The sequence below is a fragment of the Sceloporus undulatus genome, chromosome 2 (genome assembly GCF_019175285.1).
Source record: "Sceloporus undulatus isolate JIND9_A2432 ecotype Alabama chromosome 2, SceUnd_v1.1, whole genome shotgun sequence".
Lineage (NCBI taxonomy): Eukaryota > Metazoa > Chordata > Lepidosauria > Squamata > Phrynosomatidae > Sceloporus > Sceloporus undulatus.
In genome coordinates this window covers 72,526,188-72,546,873 of record NC_056523.1, presented here as the reverse complement: position 1 = coordinate 72,546,873, position 20,686 = coordinate 72,526,188, and the positions used below count along the sequence as shown (strand labels likewise).

The following is a 20,686-nucleotide window of genomic DNA, read 5'->3' as shown; positions in this document are numbered from 1 at the left end:
GTAATTGTTTTAAGTACATGATGTTTTCTGCTAGTAGTATGTCATCCCCATATCTTAGTTTGTTGATATTCATTCCTCCTATCTTTGCTCCTCCTTTTTCTAAGTCTAAGGCTGCTCTTCATATTATATTTTCTGTATATAAGTTAAACAAATAGGGTGATAAAATGTACCCTTGCCTGGCCCCTTTGCCAATTGGGAACCATTCTATTTCTCTATTTTCTGTTTTAACAGTAGCCTCTTGTCCACACAATAAATCCCTCCTTTAACATTATGCTAATTATCACTGAACATGAGACTGAACATGCTACTTTAGGCTATGCTTACTTTTGAAGACCACCAACCAAGTCAAGACTCTGCAAGCGCTAGACTGTTTGGACAGGATTCTCAGTGAGCTAGTGCTTTTTTCTCTTCCAGCGGTATGATTCTAAGGGGAATTCATGTCAGCTAAAAGACACAGGACCAATACAGAGCCATAAGATTTGTATAACTGCACATAATGCATTTGCATTGCAAAGGTCAACACCTAAAAATCATGCCACAAATAATTCACAAGAATTAGAACTAATTAAAATTAGTTCCAATTCCCACTCTTTTGTACATATTAGACTATAAACATTTTGATCTTAGCAACAGAACTCCTGATTTGTTGATTTTTTTGCCCCATCATCCGCTTCAACTTATGGAAGCTCTATGAAGAGGCAACCACAAACAGATCCTGCTATTAATAGTCCACTTCACATCTTGCAAACTCAGGACCATGGCTTCTTTGCTCAAGTTAACCCACCTGTAATGCAGACTTCCTCTTTTCTTACTGCCTTCAACTTTCCCATCATTTTTGTCATCTCCAATGAATCATGTGTTTTATAAAATATCCACAGTACAACAGCCACATTCTAAGCAAAGACAGTACTACCTCCCTATGTCCTTTGCTCCAACAATATATCCTCTGAGCATTCTATATTATCAACATGTTTACATTTGCATTTTTCTCCTTTTTATAATGCTGGAATGTTTTGATGGTTGTTTTAATCTTTTAATGATGATGACATAAATTAGTCATGGATTTGGTTTTATTTGATGCATTCTTCTACAGCTGGAATTTGCTTCATTTTTATTTTCAGGGTGAAAGTAATGTATCTGCTTTTAAAATAATTACACTAATCCTAAAACTGTTCCACGCTTATCACATATTTTCCTCAGCATTCCCACATTTGTTGTTAAACAACTGAAATGGATGGGGAATGATATGGGGAGGGAATGGGTTGAATCACATAGGTGGAGTATGTGGGCTTACACGACAATCAGCAAAGACAGCACAAATACAAATCAGTTTTATTTAATCACAAATTATTAATTTTCACAAATAATCTATTAGTCCTTAAGCATTTATCTGGAATCCAGGCTGCAGCTACACAGCTAATTTAATTCTTTTCCTCCCTCCAGCTTTATTCTTGGAAGTCTGCATCTGCTTTCCTAACCCAAAAATCCCTTTCATTATACCTGGGATGGAATGGTTATAGTATGGAACATCAACAGGACAGTGCCTTGACTTGTTCCCAAATGTATACAGAATTATAGTACTGTTTTCCTTTAATAAGGCAATCATGAACGAACAGTATTGTAGCTTGTCCCACTAACCATTTCTCAAATGTGAATCCAAAGGCTTTCGTGGCCAGCGTCCTTAGTTTTTTGTGGGCTTTTGGGCTATGTGGCCATGTTCTAGAACATGGCCACATAGCCTGAAAAACCCACAAAAAACCTTTTCTCAAATGTTTAAGATTCCTCTAATATCTAATTTAACCACATAATCTGATAATCATGATAACCATGGAAAAGATGGGTTTCCTAAGATGGCAGCTGTATGTTCTTGAAGAGGCCAGCCTTTAAGAGGAGAAAGAACTATTTAACATACTATACAGAATGGGAGACTTTGAGTAACCCAGGAGATGTTAAGCATTTTGTCTCCCACCACCACCATGCTGCTCTCTAAAACCATTCCTGTGAACCCTGAAATTTGCTCACCACAAAGTACCTGATTGCCACTGTAACATAATTGCCATTTTCCCACCCTTAAGAAAGAAAAAAGTAGTTCTGGCACAGAGAAGTGTGTGCAGAAAATAACAGTGAAATATCAGAAGTTTCTGTAATCAAGATAGAATGCCTTGGCAGAGACCTCAAGGACAAAGATAACAAAGATCTCTCACTGTGGACTGACTTTGAAAGACTGTCTGGAAGCAAAAAAGACAGATTTCCCTATCTTTACATCTTTCTTACATCTGTCTCAGCCATAGTGCCAACTGTTGACTTTTTATGTTCATTTAAATAAGAAAGAGATAAACATGACACCAACTTGGTGAGTGATGAGAAAGAGGGAGAAGTAGATTTCATGCCAGATCATAGCTAGCAAAATGATAACCTAGTTCTCAATACATCTGTGTAACAGATCCTAACATCTTTCTATGAAAAATGTGAATTAAGTGTGACTTAATGTATCTCACAACCAAAACACAGCAAGTCAAAAGATGATGCTATGTTATTAATGAAACATGAGGATGTTCTGGATGCAGCAGCATCCATTTGCTGATCATTTGGTTCTATAGTTGTCAGGCACTTTAAAAAGGACTCAAGTCCAGCTGTGGTTGTTAAACAAAACTGCAGACAAAGATCCTAATAATCAGGAAGTGTACACCAGAGAGATAGGTGGGCAAATCATTGATCATAGTGGGTTGCAAAGCCAATTTCCTCATCACTCTATGCTCTTCAGGAAATCTAGCAGGCCAATGTGCCACTCATCCGGTTTGTCAAGGTAACAGGCATGGCCTGCCCCTTTCATCAGCATCACTTTGTGATTAGGTAAATTCTTCAAATTGTTCAGGCTCACTTCACCCATCTGGACATCCTGGTCCCCATATACAATGAGCGTTGGTACCTAAGCAGGAGAGAGAAGAGACATCAAGTGTGGTCAAATCAACAAATGAAAAATTCTGACCTTCTTTTGGGTGCTGTCCACTAAAGAACAACTCAATGGAAAGACAAGGACCACAGCTGTCTTCCCATCTGCAAGCTTCCCCTATGGGCTCAGTGTATAGCAAGGCTAATATGTAATAATAATAATAATAATAATAATAATAATAATAATAATAATAATAATAATAATAACAACAACAACAACAACAACAACAACTTACTTATACCCCGCTCTTCAGCCAAGGCTATCAGAGCGGCTTACAAATTGTTAATTAGACATAACTGGTATTCCTCATAACAAGGCTTATCCAAAAATTAAGTATACCATACAGATGTCACTTCCCTACATTGTATGCTGCAAATTTAGCTAGCTTGATTACAGTTCTGACTGTCTGAAAGACAATATCTCCCTATATGAATTGGCCTGAATTTTAAGATCCTTGGGGAAGGGATTTTCCTCATTTCCATCATCACAGGCATGATTTCATGAAGACATAGGAGAGCCTTCTCAGTAGCTGCTCCCAAGCTGTAGAATTTCCTACAACAGGTGGCTTGGTTGGGTCCCTCTCTTCTCTCTTTCCACAAGCAGGCAAACATTTTTGTTCAACCAGGCCTTAGACATTTAACTGTTTGTTGCAGAAGCTCTTTTAACTGAGGTGTGCTATATTTTTGTCATAATCATTATCATTATGTTCTAAATGCCTTTTTAACTTTTTAAATTAGTATTTCAATATAATTATTTATGCAGAAAATATACACATAGCAGACTAAGGTCTAATCTGCAATGCAGAAATAAAGCTGTTTGACACTGCTTCAACTGTTAGAGCTCTAGCTTATGGAATTCTGAGATTTGTAATTTGTTGTGGCACTCGAGCTCTCTGATAGGGAAGGCTAAATTTCTCACAAAACTACAAATCCCAGAATCCTATAGCATTGAGCCATGGCAGTTAAAGCAATGTCAAGCTGCATTATTTCTGCAATGCAGATTGGATCTTAGACTTGGAGGAAGGAGGAGTAAAGATCGAAGGAAGGAATATCAACTATTTAAGATATGCAGATGGTGCCATACTACTAGCAGAAAATAATAAAAACTTGGAATAATTACTAAGGAAAGTCAAAGAAGAAAGTGCAAGGCAGGATTACTGTTGAATATTAAGAAAATAAAAATAATGGCCACATACAATGTGGACAATGAGGAAACTGAAATAGTTATTTCTCCATAGTTTGGACTAATCATTGATCAGAATGGAAACTGTAATCAAGAAATCAGAAAAAGACTAGGACTGGGAAGGGCATCTTATGAAAGAACTAGACAAGTTCCTGAAATGCAAGGATATACAACTGAACACTCAAGTAAGAATTCTCCAGGCTATTGTATTTCCCATCACTATGTATGGATATAGGAGATGGATGGTGAAGAAAGCTGATATCAACTCATTTGAGAAGGGGTGCTGGAGAAGAGCTCTGCAGATACCATGAATGTCATTTTATACTGTTTTTAGCTACATTATTTTAATTGTTTTAATTTTTTTATTGTGAATTTTTAAAAACAATTTTATCTGTGAGCTGTCTTGGGTCCCTTTCTGGGAGAAAGGCAGCACAGAAATGAAATCAAATGAAATGAAATCAATATATAAAAATAAAATGTGTTTACTAACAATATTATTCTGTATACAGAGAGATCTTGTAGCACCTTTGAGCCTAACTTAAAGAAAGAAGTTGGCAGCATGATGCATTTGGACAAAGTTACTCTGATTGCGTGCAGAAGGATTATTTCTGCCTGGTTCACTGTAAGTTACTCACCAAGCCAAAGAAAAATAGCTGGAAGCTAATATATACTGCTTGCTTTCTGTTTCTTACAGTTGGTTGTTCTGGACTTAGCTCCCTGTTAATACTCTAAATATATCCAATTACTATGCACAGAAGAATGATCCTTTCCTGGTTGTGGCAAAAGTGAAAATTATTGGCAAGGAAAGCAAACTTCTTCTACATTTGCAGAGGCTCATGATTTCTATGGCAGATCTGTTCAGGATTGACAGAAGGGACAGGAAATTCCCAGCACTGTCAAAGTTATTGTCTTACAGCGTCTCCACAGCTAAACTAAATAAAAAACCTGCAGGGCAAAGGCATATACTGCAGACCCATATCATGAACAGGCTAAAACCCAAACATTTGGTAAGAGTAAAGCCAAGTGTTCTGCATTTGCAAGAGACATTTCAAACCAGCTATTTTAGTGTCAGAGAATTGATCAGTTATTATTCTCACCCACCCACCTGTTTCTAAAGCTGCCTTTTATTTTGACTGAAGAATTAGAGTTGAGGAGAAGTTTGTCATAACAGTTCTTCATTTGGGACTAAAGAGAGTAATATAGAGATAAAGAGAAAGGAATTCCAGCATCTAACTATCCACAATTCTTTCTGATCCTACAGATTTTGTTGTTAACCGCTCTTGGGTCAATCCCAACTCATGGCAACTCTGTGGATGAGACATCTCCAAGACTCTCTACCTTTCACTTCTCTGCTTAGGTTCAGTAAATTCATGCCTATAAGCTCTTTAATAGAGTCCATCCATCTAGCCTGCGATCTTCCTCTCTTTCTATATCCCTCCACCTTTCCTAGCATTATTGTCTTTTCCAGTGATTCATCCCTTGTCATGATGGGATCAAACTAAAACAACCTCAGTTTTATCATCTTGGCTTCCAGGGAGATTTCCAGCTTGATCAGTTCTAGGACCCAGTTGTTTGTATTTTTGGCCATCCATAGTATCCGCAGCACTCTTCTCCAGTATCACGTCTCAAATGAATTGATTTTCCTCTTATCTGCTTTCCTCACTGTCCAGTTCTCCCATCTGTACATGGTAACAGGGGAAACAATGGCTTGTATGATTCTAACTTTTGTGCTCAGTTGTTTATCTACATGGAGACATTTTCTACAGATATACAACTCTACAGATATACAACCATAGAGCCTACAGATAGCCAGCTGAAAAGAGAAACAGTCCACAGACTTCCCTGTTTGTTTGTGTCTAAAGACAGAACAATGTAGGCCTGTTTTGCCTTCCAAAGTGAGAACCAGCATGATGTAGTGCTTTAATCAGTGGACTACAACTCTGGAGAACAGGGTTCAAATCCCCACTCAGCCATGGAAATCCACTGGGTGGCCTTGGACAAGTCACACTGTCAATCTCAAAGGAAGGCAAGAATAAACCCTCTCTGAACAAACCTTGCCAAACCCTGTGATAGGTTCACCTTATGGCCACCGTAAGTCGAAAACGACTTCAAGGCACACAACAAGTAGCAAATAATGAGGCAGTGGGCCAGCACCCTCTGGTGATCAACCCAGGAACCATCCCAAGCTTTACAACTATTCTATGCTTGTTGAACACAGTCACTGATATTTTACGTGCTCAGTTTTTCTCACACAATTCTGAAACCCCAGATACATTTCTCAATTATCTCCCAATTCCTCCTCATTACCATTTGTTGAAACACAATCCCTGGCCCAGCGTTCACCCCAGAACACCCTCCCTCCTCTACCCATAGCTGTCAGACTGACATACTTTGACACTGGCATACTGTGTGGCTGGAAACTTTTCTGTGCAGATGGGTGCCACAGGGATGTAGGCTTTGAACAGATCACTGTGCTGGAAGAGGAATGGAAGTGAATACATCCCACTGAGAGAGGGACTGATCACCACCGCCTGGTCAATCTTCAGGGCTTCGAAGACAGACTTCAAGAAACCACCTGGGGCTGGCTCCCCAACAGGTGCTGGGGCAGTAGCCTCTTTGGAACGACCTAATCCTGAATGGCAAGAAATTTAAGACAATTTCATGTTACATCTACGTGTTGGGTTAGCAATTACATTAAGCTCTCCATAGGGTCTCAAAGATAGAAAGCATCCTGTGGTTATAGTTTCAAGTTTTGCAATTTGTAAATCAGAAATATTAGAGAGACCCTAAATAAAAAAAGGTAACTTCAAATACATTAAATGTTTTTTAGCATAAGCAGAGAAGGTAGACATGGAGATATTTTCTGGGTCTGGGGCCATAACATGTGAAGCAGCCTTTCTGTATTTCTGACTCCAGAAAGGCTTCTTCACATGTCCCATATATCTCCAAAGACTAACTGATGGAAAACCTAAGTCAAAAGGTGCTACTGAGCTTTTGCCCTACCTATGGCTTCACATATGTATCTGGATTGCCATTGTGGGAGGAGAAAGCCAGGCTATATGGGCCTTTTTTCTGCTCCACCATGACTCTTAAATTAAATATTGCTGATCAGAGTGTGATTAGGGAAGGCACATGTGAATGTTGTCCTGCTAAAATTAAACAGTTTCCAGCTTGGTCAGATTTGGATGGGAAATTGTCTCTAATTCTCATGTTGATATAACAGAACTGTTCTAAAATGGATAAATTAATAAAATAAAGTAAGCCATAATAATATGTGAATGGTGGTTGGAATCTGTTACAAGCGTACATATCAGGACGCTGGTTATGCCAGGTTCTCCAAACTGACGGTGGCAACTGCTCATTTTAATTCTGTAATGTTTTAATTATATATTATATTCATTCCATGTGCATTTTTATATACAAATGTGGCTTGCCACATTTAAAATTATGTATGAGTCCTGAGAGGCAGGTGGCTATGTTTCTCTAGATCAGCTGCTGAGGCGTGTGAGTACGGTAGTATGCTTTTGTATTCTTTTCATACTGTTGGTCTTCTCAGAGACATCTGTTTGGCTGTTGTAACAAACAAAATTAGATAGGTCTTTCGTCTGATCCAGTTCTTGGGAGAGGTAAAGCTGTATCTATGTTATTTAATTTACACTGGAGGTCTCCGTTAACATCATGGCACCCACCCATAAACTACACCCTAAAGAAATTTCCTTAGCCACAGAAACTCGAACATACCAGGCAGGTCAATAGCTACAGCCCGATATCCAGCTTCCGCCAGCTTAGACAGAGTCTGCAGGTTGAGCCAAGTCTCTGATGAAAAACGAATGCCATGTAGCAGCAAGACGGAAAGCCGAGGAGCCTGCTGCGCTGGCATGGCCTGCCGATAGAACAGGGTCTGCCCACCCACTGTGATGGTACTCTCAGTCAGTTGTGTGGCAGCCATCACTGCAGATTTGTTGCTTCCAGGTAACCTAAGGGTATGTGGAAAAAAAGAAAATAAAACAAAATAAGTTAACAAGAGAAACACTCTAGGCCTCAACTGCCTGGTAGGGAAGAAACTCAACCCATGCTTCCCAAGCTAACTGATGTGGAGGACCTGCAATTATTCCCCCCCCCCCCAAACCCACTCTCTTTCTTTCTCACATACATATCTAAACTCTCATATACTCCTCCCCAAATGAATGCTTTGCCCCTCAGTATGAATTCTGCTCTTCCTGATGAAATTTTCCACTGTCTCCAATGTCCTAGCATTGCAGTAACTTAAACTTTCAGTTGAACATTTAGAAATACAGCTTAAGCATTCCAAAAGTTATGCTTATAAAAAGGGAAAGTTACCAAGGAAATGTGAACCCAGTAAATTTAAGAGTTCTGGGTGTGGATGATTTTCCATGTCTTGCTCTTTACAATGCTAGAAATTTAGGGAAGGGAGAAAAAATTCATTTGGTGAGGCAGAATTCATACCTGGAGGGGAATGCCCTCATTTTAATCCCCCCCCCAAAGATACACCCCTGTATACCCCAGACAGAAATTAAGCCTGAAGAAAGATGTCCCATTTGGAATCTATGGGAATTTGTTTTCTATTCAAGGCTATGTATGTGCCAAGTCATGTATATGAATCTTGTGAAGCATGAAACAGCAACACACTGCTGGATGAAAGTGCACTGTTGACATTTCAACAGAATTGCACAACTCTCTCCTACCTGTCAGATCCTGGAAGGGTAGAAGGTTAACTGAATTTCAGAGCACACTAGGGAAAGCCCAGATTTGAGTTGGAAAAGAAAACATGCAAATCATGTCTTCCCAATGTTGGCATTCTCATGGAGTAACCTGCTAGCAAATGATATTGTCTAGAATGGCGGAAGAGAGAAGCACCTGCCCTGTTCCTCTGCCATGCAAGGCCCATCACCAGATTAATGCAAAATCAAGGAACAACCTACATGTGTCAACTAGAAGATACCAAATCTCATGTAAGAATCAACTTGGCTAAACCATGGAGACAATTTGAATCTGAAGTTTATCCTGGGGAGGGGAGGCACTGTGAATAAATAAAGAAGCCACTACTGAGCATCACAGCAGCACATTTCCCTTGCCATAGCCAATAAAAATAATAAGAAGAGATGCTGAAATGCTCCATCCTACAGAATCCTGGGATGTGTAGTTTGGTGAGGCACCAGCTCTCTTTGGCAGAGGAGGCTGAAGACCTTGCAAAACTACGAACTCCAGGATCCCATAGGCTACAACTACAGCACTTCATGGTGCTGCATTATTTCTAGAGTGTAGATGCACTGTAGAGGCACCAGCACTCTTTTGGCAGAGAAAGTTAAAAACCTTGCATAACTATAAATTCTAGGATTCCATAGGATGGAGCTACAGCATTTAAAGTGGTGTCATTACTGACATTATTCATGTATATTATGGGAGGCAAGAGGCTGGGCTTCCTGGGGTGGAGCCAGCCACCATTTCTGGGTGCTGAATCCTCCTGGGAATAGTCAACTAAGGGCCCATACAGATAGGCCAAAATAAAGCTGCTTCAGGTCACTTTGGAGGTATGTTGTTTAAATGATGCATGCATCCTAAGAGGCCAGACGCTGCATCAAAGCTGCGCTCCGGTCCTTAGGAGTGGAGCGTGGCTTTAGCACGGCTTCTGGCCTCTTAGGACACATGCATTGTTTAAACAGCATACCTCCAAAGTGACCTGAAGCAGCTTTATTTTGGCCTGTCTGTATGAGCTCTAAACAAGGCACTCTTTCTGCAGAGAGCCTTGAACCTCTCCCTGCCAGGACTCTTTCCTCAACTTTCTCCTCCAAATCCTCCTGACTGGAGGGAAATTCAAAAATGGACCCAAGGCCCCTTCTTCTCAACCAGGGGGACCAGGTGCACTCCCCACTTTCAAAAGGAGAACAAGGCTCCGTGAAAGGGAGGACATTCAAATAGAAAAGAGAGGACAGGACCAAAGAAAAGCTCAGAACCTAGATTTCCTAGAAATTGAAATCCATGCTTCTTAGTCCTGCTCAAAATGGAGGACATTCAAGAAAAAGAGAGGACAGGGCCAAAGAAAAGCTCAAAACACTCCTAGAAATGGAAATCTGTGCTTCTTAGTCCTGCTCAAAAGGGAGAATGTTCAAGGAAAAATGGAGGACAGGACCAAAGAAAAGCTTAAAACAAACTAGAATTGGGAATCCAGGCTTCTTAGTTATGATTAATTATAACTTCTACTATAACTATGATTAGTTATAACTTCTATAGTTAGGCTCCAAAGGGAGGACATTCAAGAAAAAGGAAGAACATAACCAGTGAAAAGCTCCAAACACTCCTAGAAATACAGTCCATGCTTCTTAGTCCTACTCCAAAGGGAGGACCTTTTGGAATCCCTCCTGGACAGAAGGCTGAGATGGCGGGGGTGTCCGGGAAAAGGAGGACCTCTGCCCCTGCTGTTCTGCAGTCAACTCCTTTCCTAAGCCTTGCCAAGGCCAGGCTGGGTGCGGGGAGAGCTTTCCTGGAAGCAGAGGGGGAGTGGGATGACCTTACCCAAGTTGTTTCCTTTGCAGAAACCAAACTTTTCAAAGTCCAGGAAAGAGGCCACCAACTTCTCCTTCAAAAGCCTGCTTCTTCCCTGAGCTTCCGGGGTCCAAAGGTACTAAAGGAAGCCTGAGAGGCAGCGGAGGAAAGGGGAGAGGACAAGAAGTGCATGGAAAGTTACCACATTTCTGAGCAAAAGTTCCCATGAACATCAGGGACATCTAGTGGTTGCGAACAGAACCTTCTTCACAACTAGTTGGCACCTATATTCTCAGTCCCTGAAGTGTTTGAAAGATAGATAATTTGGTGTTGTGTGTCTTCAAGTCATTTTTGACTTATGGAGAAACTAAGGTGAACCTATCCTGGGGTTTTCTTGGCCAGATTTGTTCAGAGGAGGTTTGCCATTGCCTTCCTCTGAGGCTGAGAGAGTGCAGCTTGACCAAAGTCACCCAGTGGATTTCCACAGCTGAGCTGGGAATCGAACTCTGGTCTCCAGAGTCATTGTGTGAGAAAATGAAGGGGAAAAAAACACCATAAAATGCTTGGAGATGAGAGGTATACTTCAGTTTTATTGTTGCAATAAAAAAAAATCTATGGCTGTTAAGCTGTTGTTTATAACAAAACTTTATTTTATTTTATTTTATTTTATTTTATTCAGTGGACACCCATCATTACAGCATGCTCAGAATCACAGGAAAGTGATACGAAGAAGCAACAGCTCATGAAGAAGGATTCACACCCAAAATGCGTCAGCTGAATAAAATAAAGTTTCACTATAAACAACATCTTAACAAACATAGATTTTTTTATTGCAACAGTAACACTGGAGTAAGCCTCTCATCTCCAAGCGGCTCCAGAGTGTAGTCTAACACTCAAACCACTATGCCACACTGCCTTCTGGCATTGTTTTTAATCATTTTTAAAAAATAACCTTTTCTATCTCCAAGTATTTAGGATTGTGAGGCAAAGGCTCTAATATAAGGCAAATGGCAGGTATGTGTATGTCCTTATTGTCAGCCTGCCTTCAAGCTATTTACAATGACCCCATGAACATCATAGTGGTTTTTGTTGTTGTTGTTGTGTGCCTTCAAGTCATTTCCGACTTTTGGCAACCTTAAGACAAATCTATCATGGGTTTTTCTTGGCAAGATTTGTTCAGACAGGGGTTGCCATTGCCTTCCCTTGAGGCTGAGAGCATGTGGCTTGTCCAAGGTCACCCAGTGGGTTTCATGGCCAAGCTGGGAATCAAACTCTGGTCTCCAGAGGCATAGTCCAACACTCAAACCACTACACCATGCTGGCTCTCTCAGTGTTTTCTTAAACAAGGGCTACTCAGAGGTGGTCTGCCATTGCCTTCCTCTGAAAAATAACCTACAGCACCTGGTATTCCTTAGAGGTCTGACCCTGCTTAGCTTCCATGATCAGACAGAGGCGGTCTGCCGCCGCCGCCAGTAGGTCCGCGGGGGAGCCGGAGCCTTCACACGGCCCGACTCCCACGCGGACCAAAAAAGAAGCTCCAAAATGGAGCTTCTTTTTAAGTCGCGTTTGCGACGTAGTGAGGTGCCAGGGGCGCACTCACTACGTCACAATGCCCGCGACGCGTACGGACGCTCAGCGTCCGATACGTAAAGATGGCGGCGCCCGTATGAACAGGGCGCCGCCATCTTGTACGTATTCAATACGTACTAGGGTTAGGGGGGTGCGGAAGCACCGCCCCTTCCTAACCCTAGTACGTATTGATGACGTACTATTTGGTGGTCTGTAAACCGCCAGAATTTGGTACCGTCAGGGTATTTAGGCCTCTCATAAGAATATTAAAATAATAGATCTCTCCAAGTTTTTCTATTACTACTTCTTCTTCTACCATTCGGGGGCAAATGGCTTTTAAACCTAGGAATGTGAAAGCTCATCATTGTTAATATATTTAATTTTACAAAAACAGTCAAAGCTTCATGTCATCTTTAACGTTTAGTGAGGGGTTTTTTTGCACATGAATGTCACAAAAGCTCTTTAAGGTGCTGCAAGACTTTAATTTTTGCTGCTGGCGGATTAACACACCCCTGGCTAGTTTTACAAATCTAGTTTACTCTAAAAGAAACTGGAGTGACAGAATTTGTGATTGTCCTGGTGTGTAATCTATACTTGGGACAAAAGGCCTCTTTTAGGACACAGCATAAAGAAACAGAACTGGTTTCCCATTGGCAAGGGATCAGGCAAGGCTGTATTTTATCACACTTAAGTTATACGCAGAATATATACAGAAAGCAGTATTTGACTCAGAGGAAGCAAGTGTCAAAATTAGGGAAAGGAAAATCAACAATTTAAGATACACATCTGACATGATTACTTTCAGAAAATAGCAAAAAAAAACCTTTGTAAAGATTGCTGATGAAAGTTAAGGCAGAAAGTGCAAAAGCAAGGTTGAAGTCAAATATTAAGAAAACAAAAATAATAATCACAGAATATATACATACTTTCAAAATGGGTAACGAAGACACTGAAAGAGTTAATTATTTTCTGTACCTTGGTTCAGGGTGCACCTACACTGTAGAAATAATGCAGTTTGACACCACTTTAACTGCCATGACTCCATCCCACAGAATCCTGGGATTTGTAGTTTTGTGAAGCACCAGGACTCTACTCTGCCAGAGAAAGCTAAAGACTTTATAAAACTTCAAATCCCAGGATTCCATAAGATAGAGCTACAGCATGTAGGCTGCATCCACACTTCAGAAATAATCCAGGTTGACATGTTGAGCCATGGCTCAATGCTATGGAATTCTGGCAACTGTAGTTTGTTGTGGCACCAGAGTTCTCAGAGAAGGCTAAATATCTCACAAAACTACAAATCCCAGATTTCCATAGCATTGAGAAAGGGCAGTGAATGTGGTGTTGATCTAGATTATTGCTGCAGTACGGATGCAGCCTTAGTGGTGTTGCATTACAGATGCAATCCACAATAAATAAATAAATAAATAAATGTCAATTAAAATGGAGACTTCAGTCAAGAAATCAGAAGATTGGGACTTGGAAATGATGCAGTGAAGGAACTAGATAAGATCCTTGAGTGTAAAGACATACCATTAAATACTAACGTCAGAATCATCCAAACTTTAGTATTTCCAGTTTCTATGTATGATTGTGAAACCTGGAGAGTGAAGAAATCTGACAGGAAGAAAACCAAAGCTTTTGAAACGTGCTGGAGAAGAGTTCTATGGATACAATGGACAACTAAAAAGAAAAAAATAAATGGGTCTTATAGAAATGTTAGCTTACCCTACACCCCTCTCATTGAAATGTGGGATTTCATATTTTGGATATTTAGAGTCAGACATGTTTTTAAGAATGACCTTTAAAACACTAAAAAGTTTCACACAGGACAGGAAAGGCATGCTAACATGAAGATGTGTAGCATCCAGAGAGCACTGAGTAAAGGTTAAATGGGTTTGCTGATCATTCCATGTTTCCCCCAGGTTTTATGCACATCCTCTTGAATCTTTCTGCCTCAAACCCATTGCCCAATGTATTTGCTGTTCCCCTCCAAGAAATGTGCCCCATGCTATGGGGGTGGTTTTTGCCTGCTGCTTGAAATTAATGATGCCAGTAAATTGGTTGCTAAATATATAAAAGCAGTTAGTCGAGTCAAGTCAGAGTGTTATTTATTGTCAAGTCAAGTTCAAGTCAAGTCACTGAAGCAACTTGAGTCCAAGTCAATCAACTCGAGTCAACATCACTGTTAAGGGGTCTACCATAATTTATTGCTTACCTTCTGTCTTATTTTATGTTATTCCGTGTTATTTTCAAGCTGATATATGTTATTTCTATAAGACGTAGATACAGTTTAAATCCAAATCCTTTTGTAATGACCATATGTTCTGAAAGAATATCCTGTATTCTGCTTTCATCACATTGTAGTTATACTTCTTGTCTTACCATGAAACTTGTACTGAGACACTGCATTTGATGAAAATGAAGCCAATTTACTTGTATTCTTTCAAGCCCTTTCTTTTCATTTTTACTACAGCAAGAGGAATTACATTTTCAGAGAAAAACTCATTTTGTGAACCCTACTTTACCTCTATTTTATATACTGCTCTTTGTCAATGTAAGTGAAATTTGAATGCATCAGGGATGAAAGCAACAGGATATTTTTGGAATTACAGTAGTTTATTTTTCCATTTCCTCCATTCATTAGCCTTTATATTGGTAAATAATATAAATATAATGTAATGCACTGCATGGTAAGAATCTCTCGATGACCTCCTTCTATAGAAAAATAGTTCCAGATCAAGTGCTGTGTGTCTGGCTCTCTTTACTCAATACTCTTTATTTAGTATTCTTACTACTCAAAAAAGTGGGGTGAGATTTTGTATTGACCATACTCAGAAAAGTGAGGGTCAGTAACATCCCACTACCTAATCCTCCCCTAATTTTCACTCAGAATAATGGAGTTCAGTGTCTTTTATTTGTAGCTAGCAGTGATGAATGTTAACATTAACTAGCTATTCTTCATTGATATATGTCTATCCTACCTGAATTTCTCATCCCTTATTATTTTAATTCCTGTGTTTATAAATTAAAAAACTGCAAATTTACTGAGATTACAGAATCTCTCCCTGCAGATCTTGTTTCTCACAATAGTAAACCTGCAGATGATAGGCTACCAATGTATTGCTACAACATGAAACATAAATGCTTGTGTAATGGAAGGAATTTGGCTGCTTAAATAATAGGAAAGAGGGAAATTTTTGTTGTATTTTAAATCTAGAAATAAATATTGGACCATATGAATTTACAGCCTCCTAGGGTGCCAGCAGTCCTCATAAGCAAGGCTTCAAAACTGTATTACTAGGTTAAAGAGAAGCTAACAATATACGGGGCCATTCATACTACCTTTTAACCAGGTTTTGAAACCGATTCTTCCACGTGAAGTTCATATTGGGCCCGATTCTGTCACAATCCATGTCGAGGCTTGCACAAGGAAATGCCCCTTACCCCGGGGTATCCAGAATTGGGCTAAAATCCGTCTTTTCTCAAAAGACCCGGGTTCCGCGAAATATGAACTTGCCCCCGATCATGATTGGGGCAAATTCAGGGAGGGATGAAGGTCAGTGGGCGGGCAGAGGTCAGAGCATTCCCTCCCCTCATCGGAGGAGGAGGAGGAAAGAGCCAAAGGAAAAAGAGGAATCTGGAGTCAAAGGGTGGCAGGAGGCAAAAGGGGAAATCAGGGTGACGAGGGCTGCAAAGGGCTGTCAGAGGGAGGGTGGGGGGAGTAGAGAAAGTGATGGAGGAGGAGGAGGATGAAGGAGCCATGGGAAGAAGGGAGCCATGGAGGGCATGGAGCAGGAGGAGGAGGATGAAGGAGCCAGGGCAGCTCAGAGGAGGGGAGGGTCGGAAGGAAGGAGGAGGAGGAGGATTGCCAAGGGAAATTGGGCTGCGGGGCTAAGCCAGGAGATGTAGGGAAATCAGGCTGCAGCAGAATGAGCCTTTTTTATTTTTGACAATTTATATGCATGATTTTTTGGGTGCTTGCTTGTGCTAATTTCATTTCCTCTTGCTCCTGGATTATTATTATTATTATTATTATTATTATTATTAGTGTTATATGAGGGGCTACATTCAGAATACCTGCGCTGCATTTCCCTTTTATTCCCAATTGATTCCATGGGTCAGCTGGAACTGGCAGGTCACTCTCTCTCAGCCTCAGTGGAAGGCAATGGCAAAGCTTCTCTGAAGAAAATGTAGCAGGAGGAAAGGGGTCAGTTCAGTTCAGGTCAAAGGCAGGGCATGAACGGAGCTCGCACCGTTAATTTAAAAAAAAATTTTTTTTTAATTATTTTTGACAAAATATGTGCATGTTTTTTTCTTGAGGCAGATATATAGATGGATAGAACATGGCTAGCTGCTGTAGCTGGTTCACTTTCCCTTTCGTTTGCTCGCTCTCAGCAAAGGGGAAATGTTACAATGGGCAAGACTTGCGAATGGAATGCTACAATTCGAATGTTACATTTGTTGCTCTATTTGGCAAATTGGCAAAATGATACATGCTTTTGCTACTGTCTCTAAGGAATTCAGGGGTAGCCCTGAATTGCTTTTAAAAGCCAAAAAGAATGCATGACAATCGCATCCTTTTCTGGCATTTCCAAGGTGAGGAATTTATTATTATTATTTTTATTATGATTATTACATTCTGGGGTGGCAAGGAGTGGGGCATTAGCTTTGGAGAAAAGGAAGGGCATAAACAGAGATAATAACAAAACATAAAGTCTTTAATTCCATGTGATTAAGTCTTGTTCATTCAAATTATTAACTTAGAATACCTCTATAGACTTCAGCTAGTTTGCATCTGAGCAAGGAAGTAGCTGCTATGCAAGCCATGCTTGGTAGTTTAATTTTAATGTGTATGTAATTGTTATTATTATTAATATCAATTTTATTTGTAAGTTGTCTTTCTTCAAAAGTGAGACCCAAGGCAACTGAAAAAGAGTCAGCTAAAAAAACCAAGAAACTTTTAAACACAATTAAAATTATCACTTTAACATGATAGAATATAAACAGTATAAAATATTTATTTTAAATATCTAGTTTCATGCAATATAATTTCCAAGTTAACTTTAATGTATTTACTATTTTATGTATTTGTCACTGAATATCCAAATAATTGAGCCAGCATGGTGTAGTAGTGATGTAGTTGGACTAGGGATATCCATATGTCTACTTGAAGGCACATAACAACAACAAATGGGCAATTTAACTTGTCAGAAGTTGCTTTGACACTTGAATTGATAAGATACATTTTGGTATTGTGGTTACAATGTTAGGGGCCTATTCACACCTCAGAATTATAGTGCTCAATCCCACTTTAACTATCAGGGTTTCATTCCATGGAGTCTTGCGATTTGAAGTTTAGAGAGGGACATTTAGACTTTTCAGCCAGACAACTTTTCTGGTACCTCATCAAACTACAAGACACAGGATTCCCCAGCAGTTGAAGTGGAATAAAAGTGCTATAACTATGTAATGTGAATAGGCCCCAGGTTAAAAGCGCTTAGGCCAAATCCTCCTTCTGCCGGGAAACTTGCTAGGTTTCTCACACCATTGGCTATGCTGGCAAGGGCTGATGGGATCTGCAGTCCACTATCATTTGCAGGGCTACACATTGCCCCCCTGCACTTCAGAATGTGGCTTTAGAGTTAGAAGAGAACCTGGGACTGTATGGACTACAGCTCCCATCACCCTCTTGCATCTGATTCCTCACCCTCCCTAAGACTCAGCCCATCTTCCAGGAGACACAGGCCTTAAAACCATGAATCTGGGATTTAATATTGAGATTTGACAGCTGAGTTCAAGGAGAGCACTTGCAGGTCTGGCCTAACAAATGCTGCAGCCTGATGTGAAGCAACAAATCGAAAGTGCACAGAACCCAAAGTCAGAAGATCCCATTGACAGGTCTCTTCACCCTTGATAGTAGAAATACAGTAGGGACAAGGTAAGCAAACAACAATATGCAGTCTTTCCATAACATTGCAAATCTCCTGTCTGGGGTAGTCTGTGACCACCTCATTAGCCCTCACCAGACCTGTTGTTGCCCTAAATTAATAAGGATTGCAGCTTAGACAGTCTTGGGAGCTGTAGTGTCTAGTCCTCACTCAGCCCTTGGGTGGTTTTGGACCAATCTCTGTCTCTCAACCTGATATAACTCAGGTGGTTATTGTAATGAAGATAAATGCAGGGAGGAAGATATGTCAATATGATCTTACTGGAGGTAAGGCAAAATATGAATGTAATAAATAGGAAAACACTACTGATGCTACCCATCAGCAGCAAGTCAAGCTTCAGGGAAACCTAACTGCCATGACAGATCCTTCTTTTGAGAAACACTTCTGATAGCTTTGATGGAGAGAAGGGGGCAGCAGTGACTCTCTCAACCAGGGGACCATTCACACCATGTAGCTGTAGTACTATAATTCCACCTGAACTGCCAAAGGTCTGCCCTAGGGAACCCTGGGATTTGCAGTTTAGGGAGGGTTATTTAGAATCCTCAGGCAGAGAGCACCTCTAGTGCTCCTTCTTCTTCTTGTTGTGTGCCTTCAAGTCCTTTCCGATTTATGGTGAACCTATCATGGGATTGTCTGGAGCTGAGAGTGTGTGACTCACCCAAGGTCACCTAGTGGGTTTCCATAGCCAAGTAGGGAACTACAGTTGTAATCCAATGCTCAGAGCACTCCACCGAGCTGCCCCCTCTCTAGTGCGTCAACAAAGTATAGGATTCCATAGGATATAGTAATTGAAGTCAAGGTAGAATCATATAGGCTGTGGCCACACTACAGAAATAAAGCAGTTTGACATCACTTTAATTGCCATGGCTCAATACTATGGAATTCTGGGATTTGGCAGGGCACCAGACCTCTCTGGCAGGATGAAAGAACAGAGGGCATGATTATCAATTTTGAAGATGACACCAAATTAGGAGGAGTAGCTAATACTCCAGAGGACAGGATCAACATTTTAAATTGCCTGAATAGACTAGAAAGCTGGGCCAAAGTTAACAAAATGAAATTCATCATGGAGAAATGTAAGGTATTGCACTTAGGGCAGAATAATAAAATGCACAGATACAGAATGGAGGACACCTGTGAAAGAGATTTAGGAGTTCAAGTAGACCACAAGTTGAACATTGAGTCAACAGTGTGATGTGGCAACTAAAAAGACCAATGTGATTCTAGGCTGCATCAATAGAAGTATAGTGTCTAGATGGAAGGAAGTAAATAGTGCCACTATATTCTTCTTTGGTCAGGCCCCACCTGGAATATTGTGTCCAGTTCTGGGCACCACAATTTTAAAAGGACATTGAGAAACTGGAGCATGTCCAAAGGAGGGTGACTAAAATGGTGAAAGGTCTGGAAACCATGTCCTGTGAGGAACGACTTAGGGAGCTGGGGATGTTTAGCCTGGAGAAGAGAAGGTTAAGAGGTGATATGCTAGCCCTGTTTAAATTAAAATATTTGAACGGATGTCACAGTGAGGAGGGAAACCAGTTGTTTTCTGCTGCTTCAGAGAATAGGACCGGAACAATGGATGCAAGCTCCAGGAAAAGAGATTCCACCTCAACATTAGGAAGCAAACCTAGACAGTAAGGGCTGTTGGACAGTGGAACACTCCCTTCCTCGGGGAGTTGGTGGGAGTCTCCCTCCTTGTGTTACGGGAAAAATGTTCCAGGGCAGGAACCACTTCAATTGGACATCTTTAAGCGCGGCTGGATGGTCATCTATGATTCTATTAATTCAAAAGAGACGGCTAGATATCTCACTAACACTTCCCAGAACCCTAGCATTGAGCCATGAAGGTAAAGTGGTGTCAAACCACTTTATCATTTTACAGGGTGGGCAGCAGCCATAGCACTAAAACTGGGCAACGTGAACTGGCTTAACAGCATCTGCACTACCAGAGATAATCCAGTTGACACTGCTTTAATGCTACGGCTCAATGTAGGGAATTGTGTAAGTGGCAGTTTTGTGAGACATTGGGAGCCTGCGTGGAGTAGCGGTTTGAGCGGCCTGGCTTAGACTGCGGAAAAGGGTCTGAAATCCTGGCTCGGCCATGTTAAACCATGGTCACCTTGGGGCCGTCCACTCTTGCAGGGCCTCATAGCCATGGCAAACCCCCTCTGAAGAAACCTGCCAAGAAAACTCTGTGAAACAACACAACAACAAACCATGAGGCATTTTAGCCTTCTCTGTCAGCAAACAAACTACAGTCCCCAGAATCCCACAGCATTGATCCAGAGCAAGCTAAAATGGCGTCCGCAGCGGGTATTCTCGCAATGGGGAGGAGGGGCCTGGATGAGGGGCGGGGCAAACTAGCTTTAACCCACGCCTCCCACGCTTTTGCCCGGAGACAAAACAAGCGCAAGACTGACGGCTGGCTCTAGGTGGCGCTTGACGTCTGGAGGGGCTCATCAGGCTTGTAGGCCGCAGGAGGAGGGGGTTCGGAGTGACGCAATCGCTTCGCGGGGCAAAGGCCCGC

At 41.0% G+C, this 20,686-nt stretch overlaps 1 protein-coding gene across 2 annotated transcripts; it reads right to left on the bottom strand.

Moving 5' to 3' along the window:
* Positions 1 to 1,315: 1,315 nt before the first annotated feature.
* LOC121923608 (protein ABHD14B-like) lies at positions 1,316 to 10,830 on the bottom strand. 2 transcript variants are annotated; one of them, XM_042454165.1, is made up of 5 exons: positions 10,670 to 10,830; positions 7,877 to 8,112; positions 6,526 to 6,767; positions 5,241 to 5,320; positions 2,727 to 2,929 (listed from the first exon to the last, which is right to left on the bottom strand). In XM_042454165.1, the coding sequence occupies exons 2-5, from the start codon at positions 8,082 to 8,084 to the stop codon at positions 2,878 to 2,880; spliced, it is 582 nt and encodes a 193-aa protein (XP_042310099.1). In that variant the 5' UTR covers positions 8,085 to 8,112; positions 10,670 to 10,830; the 3' UTR covers positions 2,727 to 2,877. The 2 variants fall into 2 exon arrangements, with proteins under 2 accessions (XP_042310098.1, XP_042310099.1); XM_042454164.1 differs by lacking the exon at positions 5,241 to 5,320 and having other exon boundaries at positions 1,316 to 2,929; positions 10,670 to 10,823.
* Positions 10,831 to 20,686: the final 9,856 nt, after the last annotated feature.

What these genes read in the sequence shown, in the direction of transcription:
- LOC121923608 (XM_042454164.1), bottom strand. Translation starts at nt 8,084, where the DNA reads ATGGCTGCCACACAACTGACTGAGAGTACCATCACAGTGGGTGGGCAG. An exon ending in TGTAGCTATTGACCTGCCTG is followed by an intron (nt 6,768 to 7,876) that starts GTATGTTCGAGT and finishes CTTGCCATTCAG; the next exon opens with GATTAGGTCGTTCCAAAGAG. An exon ending in CACAGTATGCCAGTGTCAAA is followed by an intron (nt 2,930 to 6,525) that starts GTATGTCAGTCT and finishes TCTCCTGCTTAG; the next exon opens with GTACCAACGCTCATTGTATA.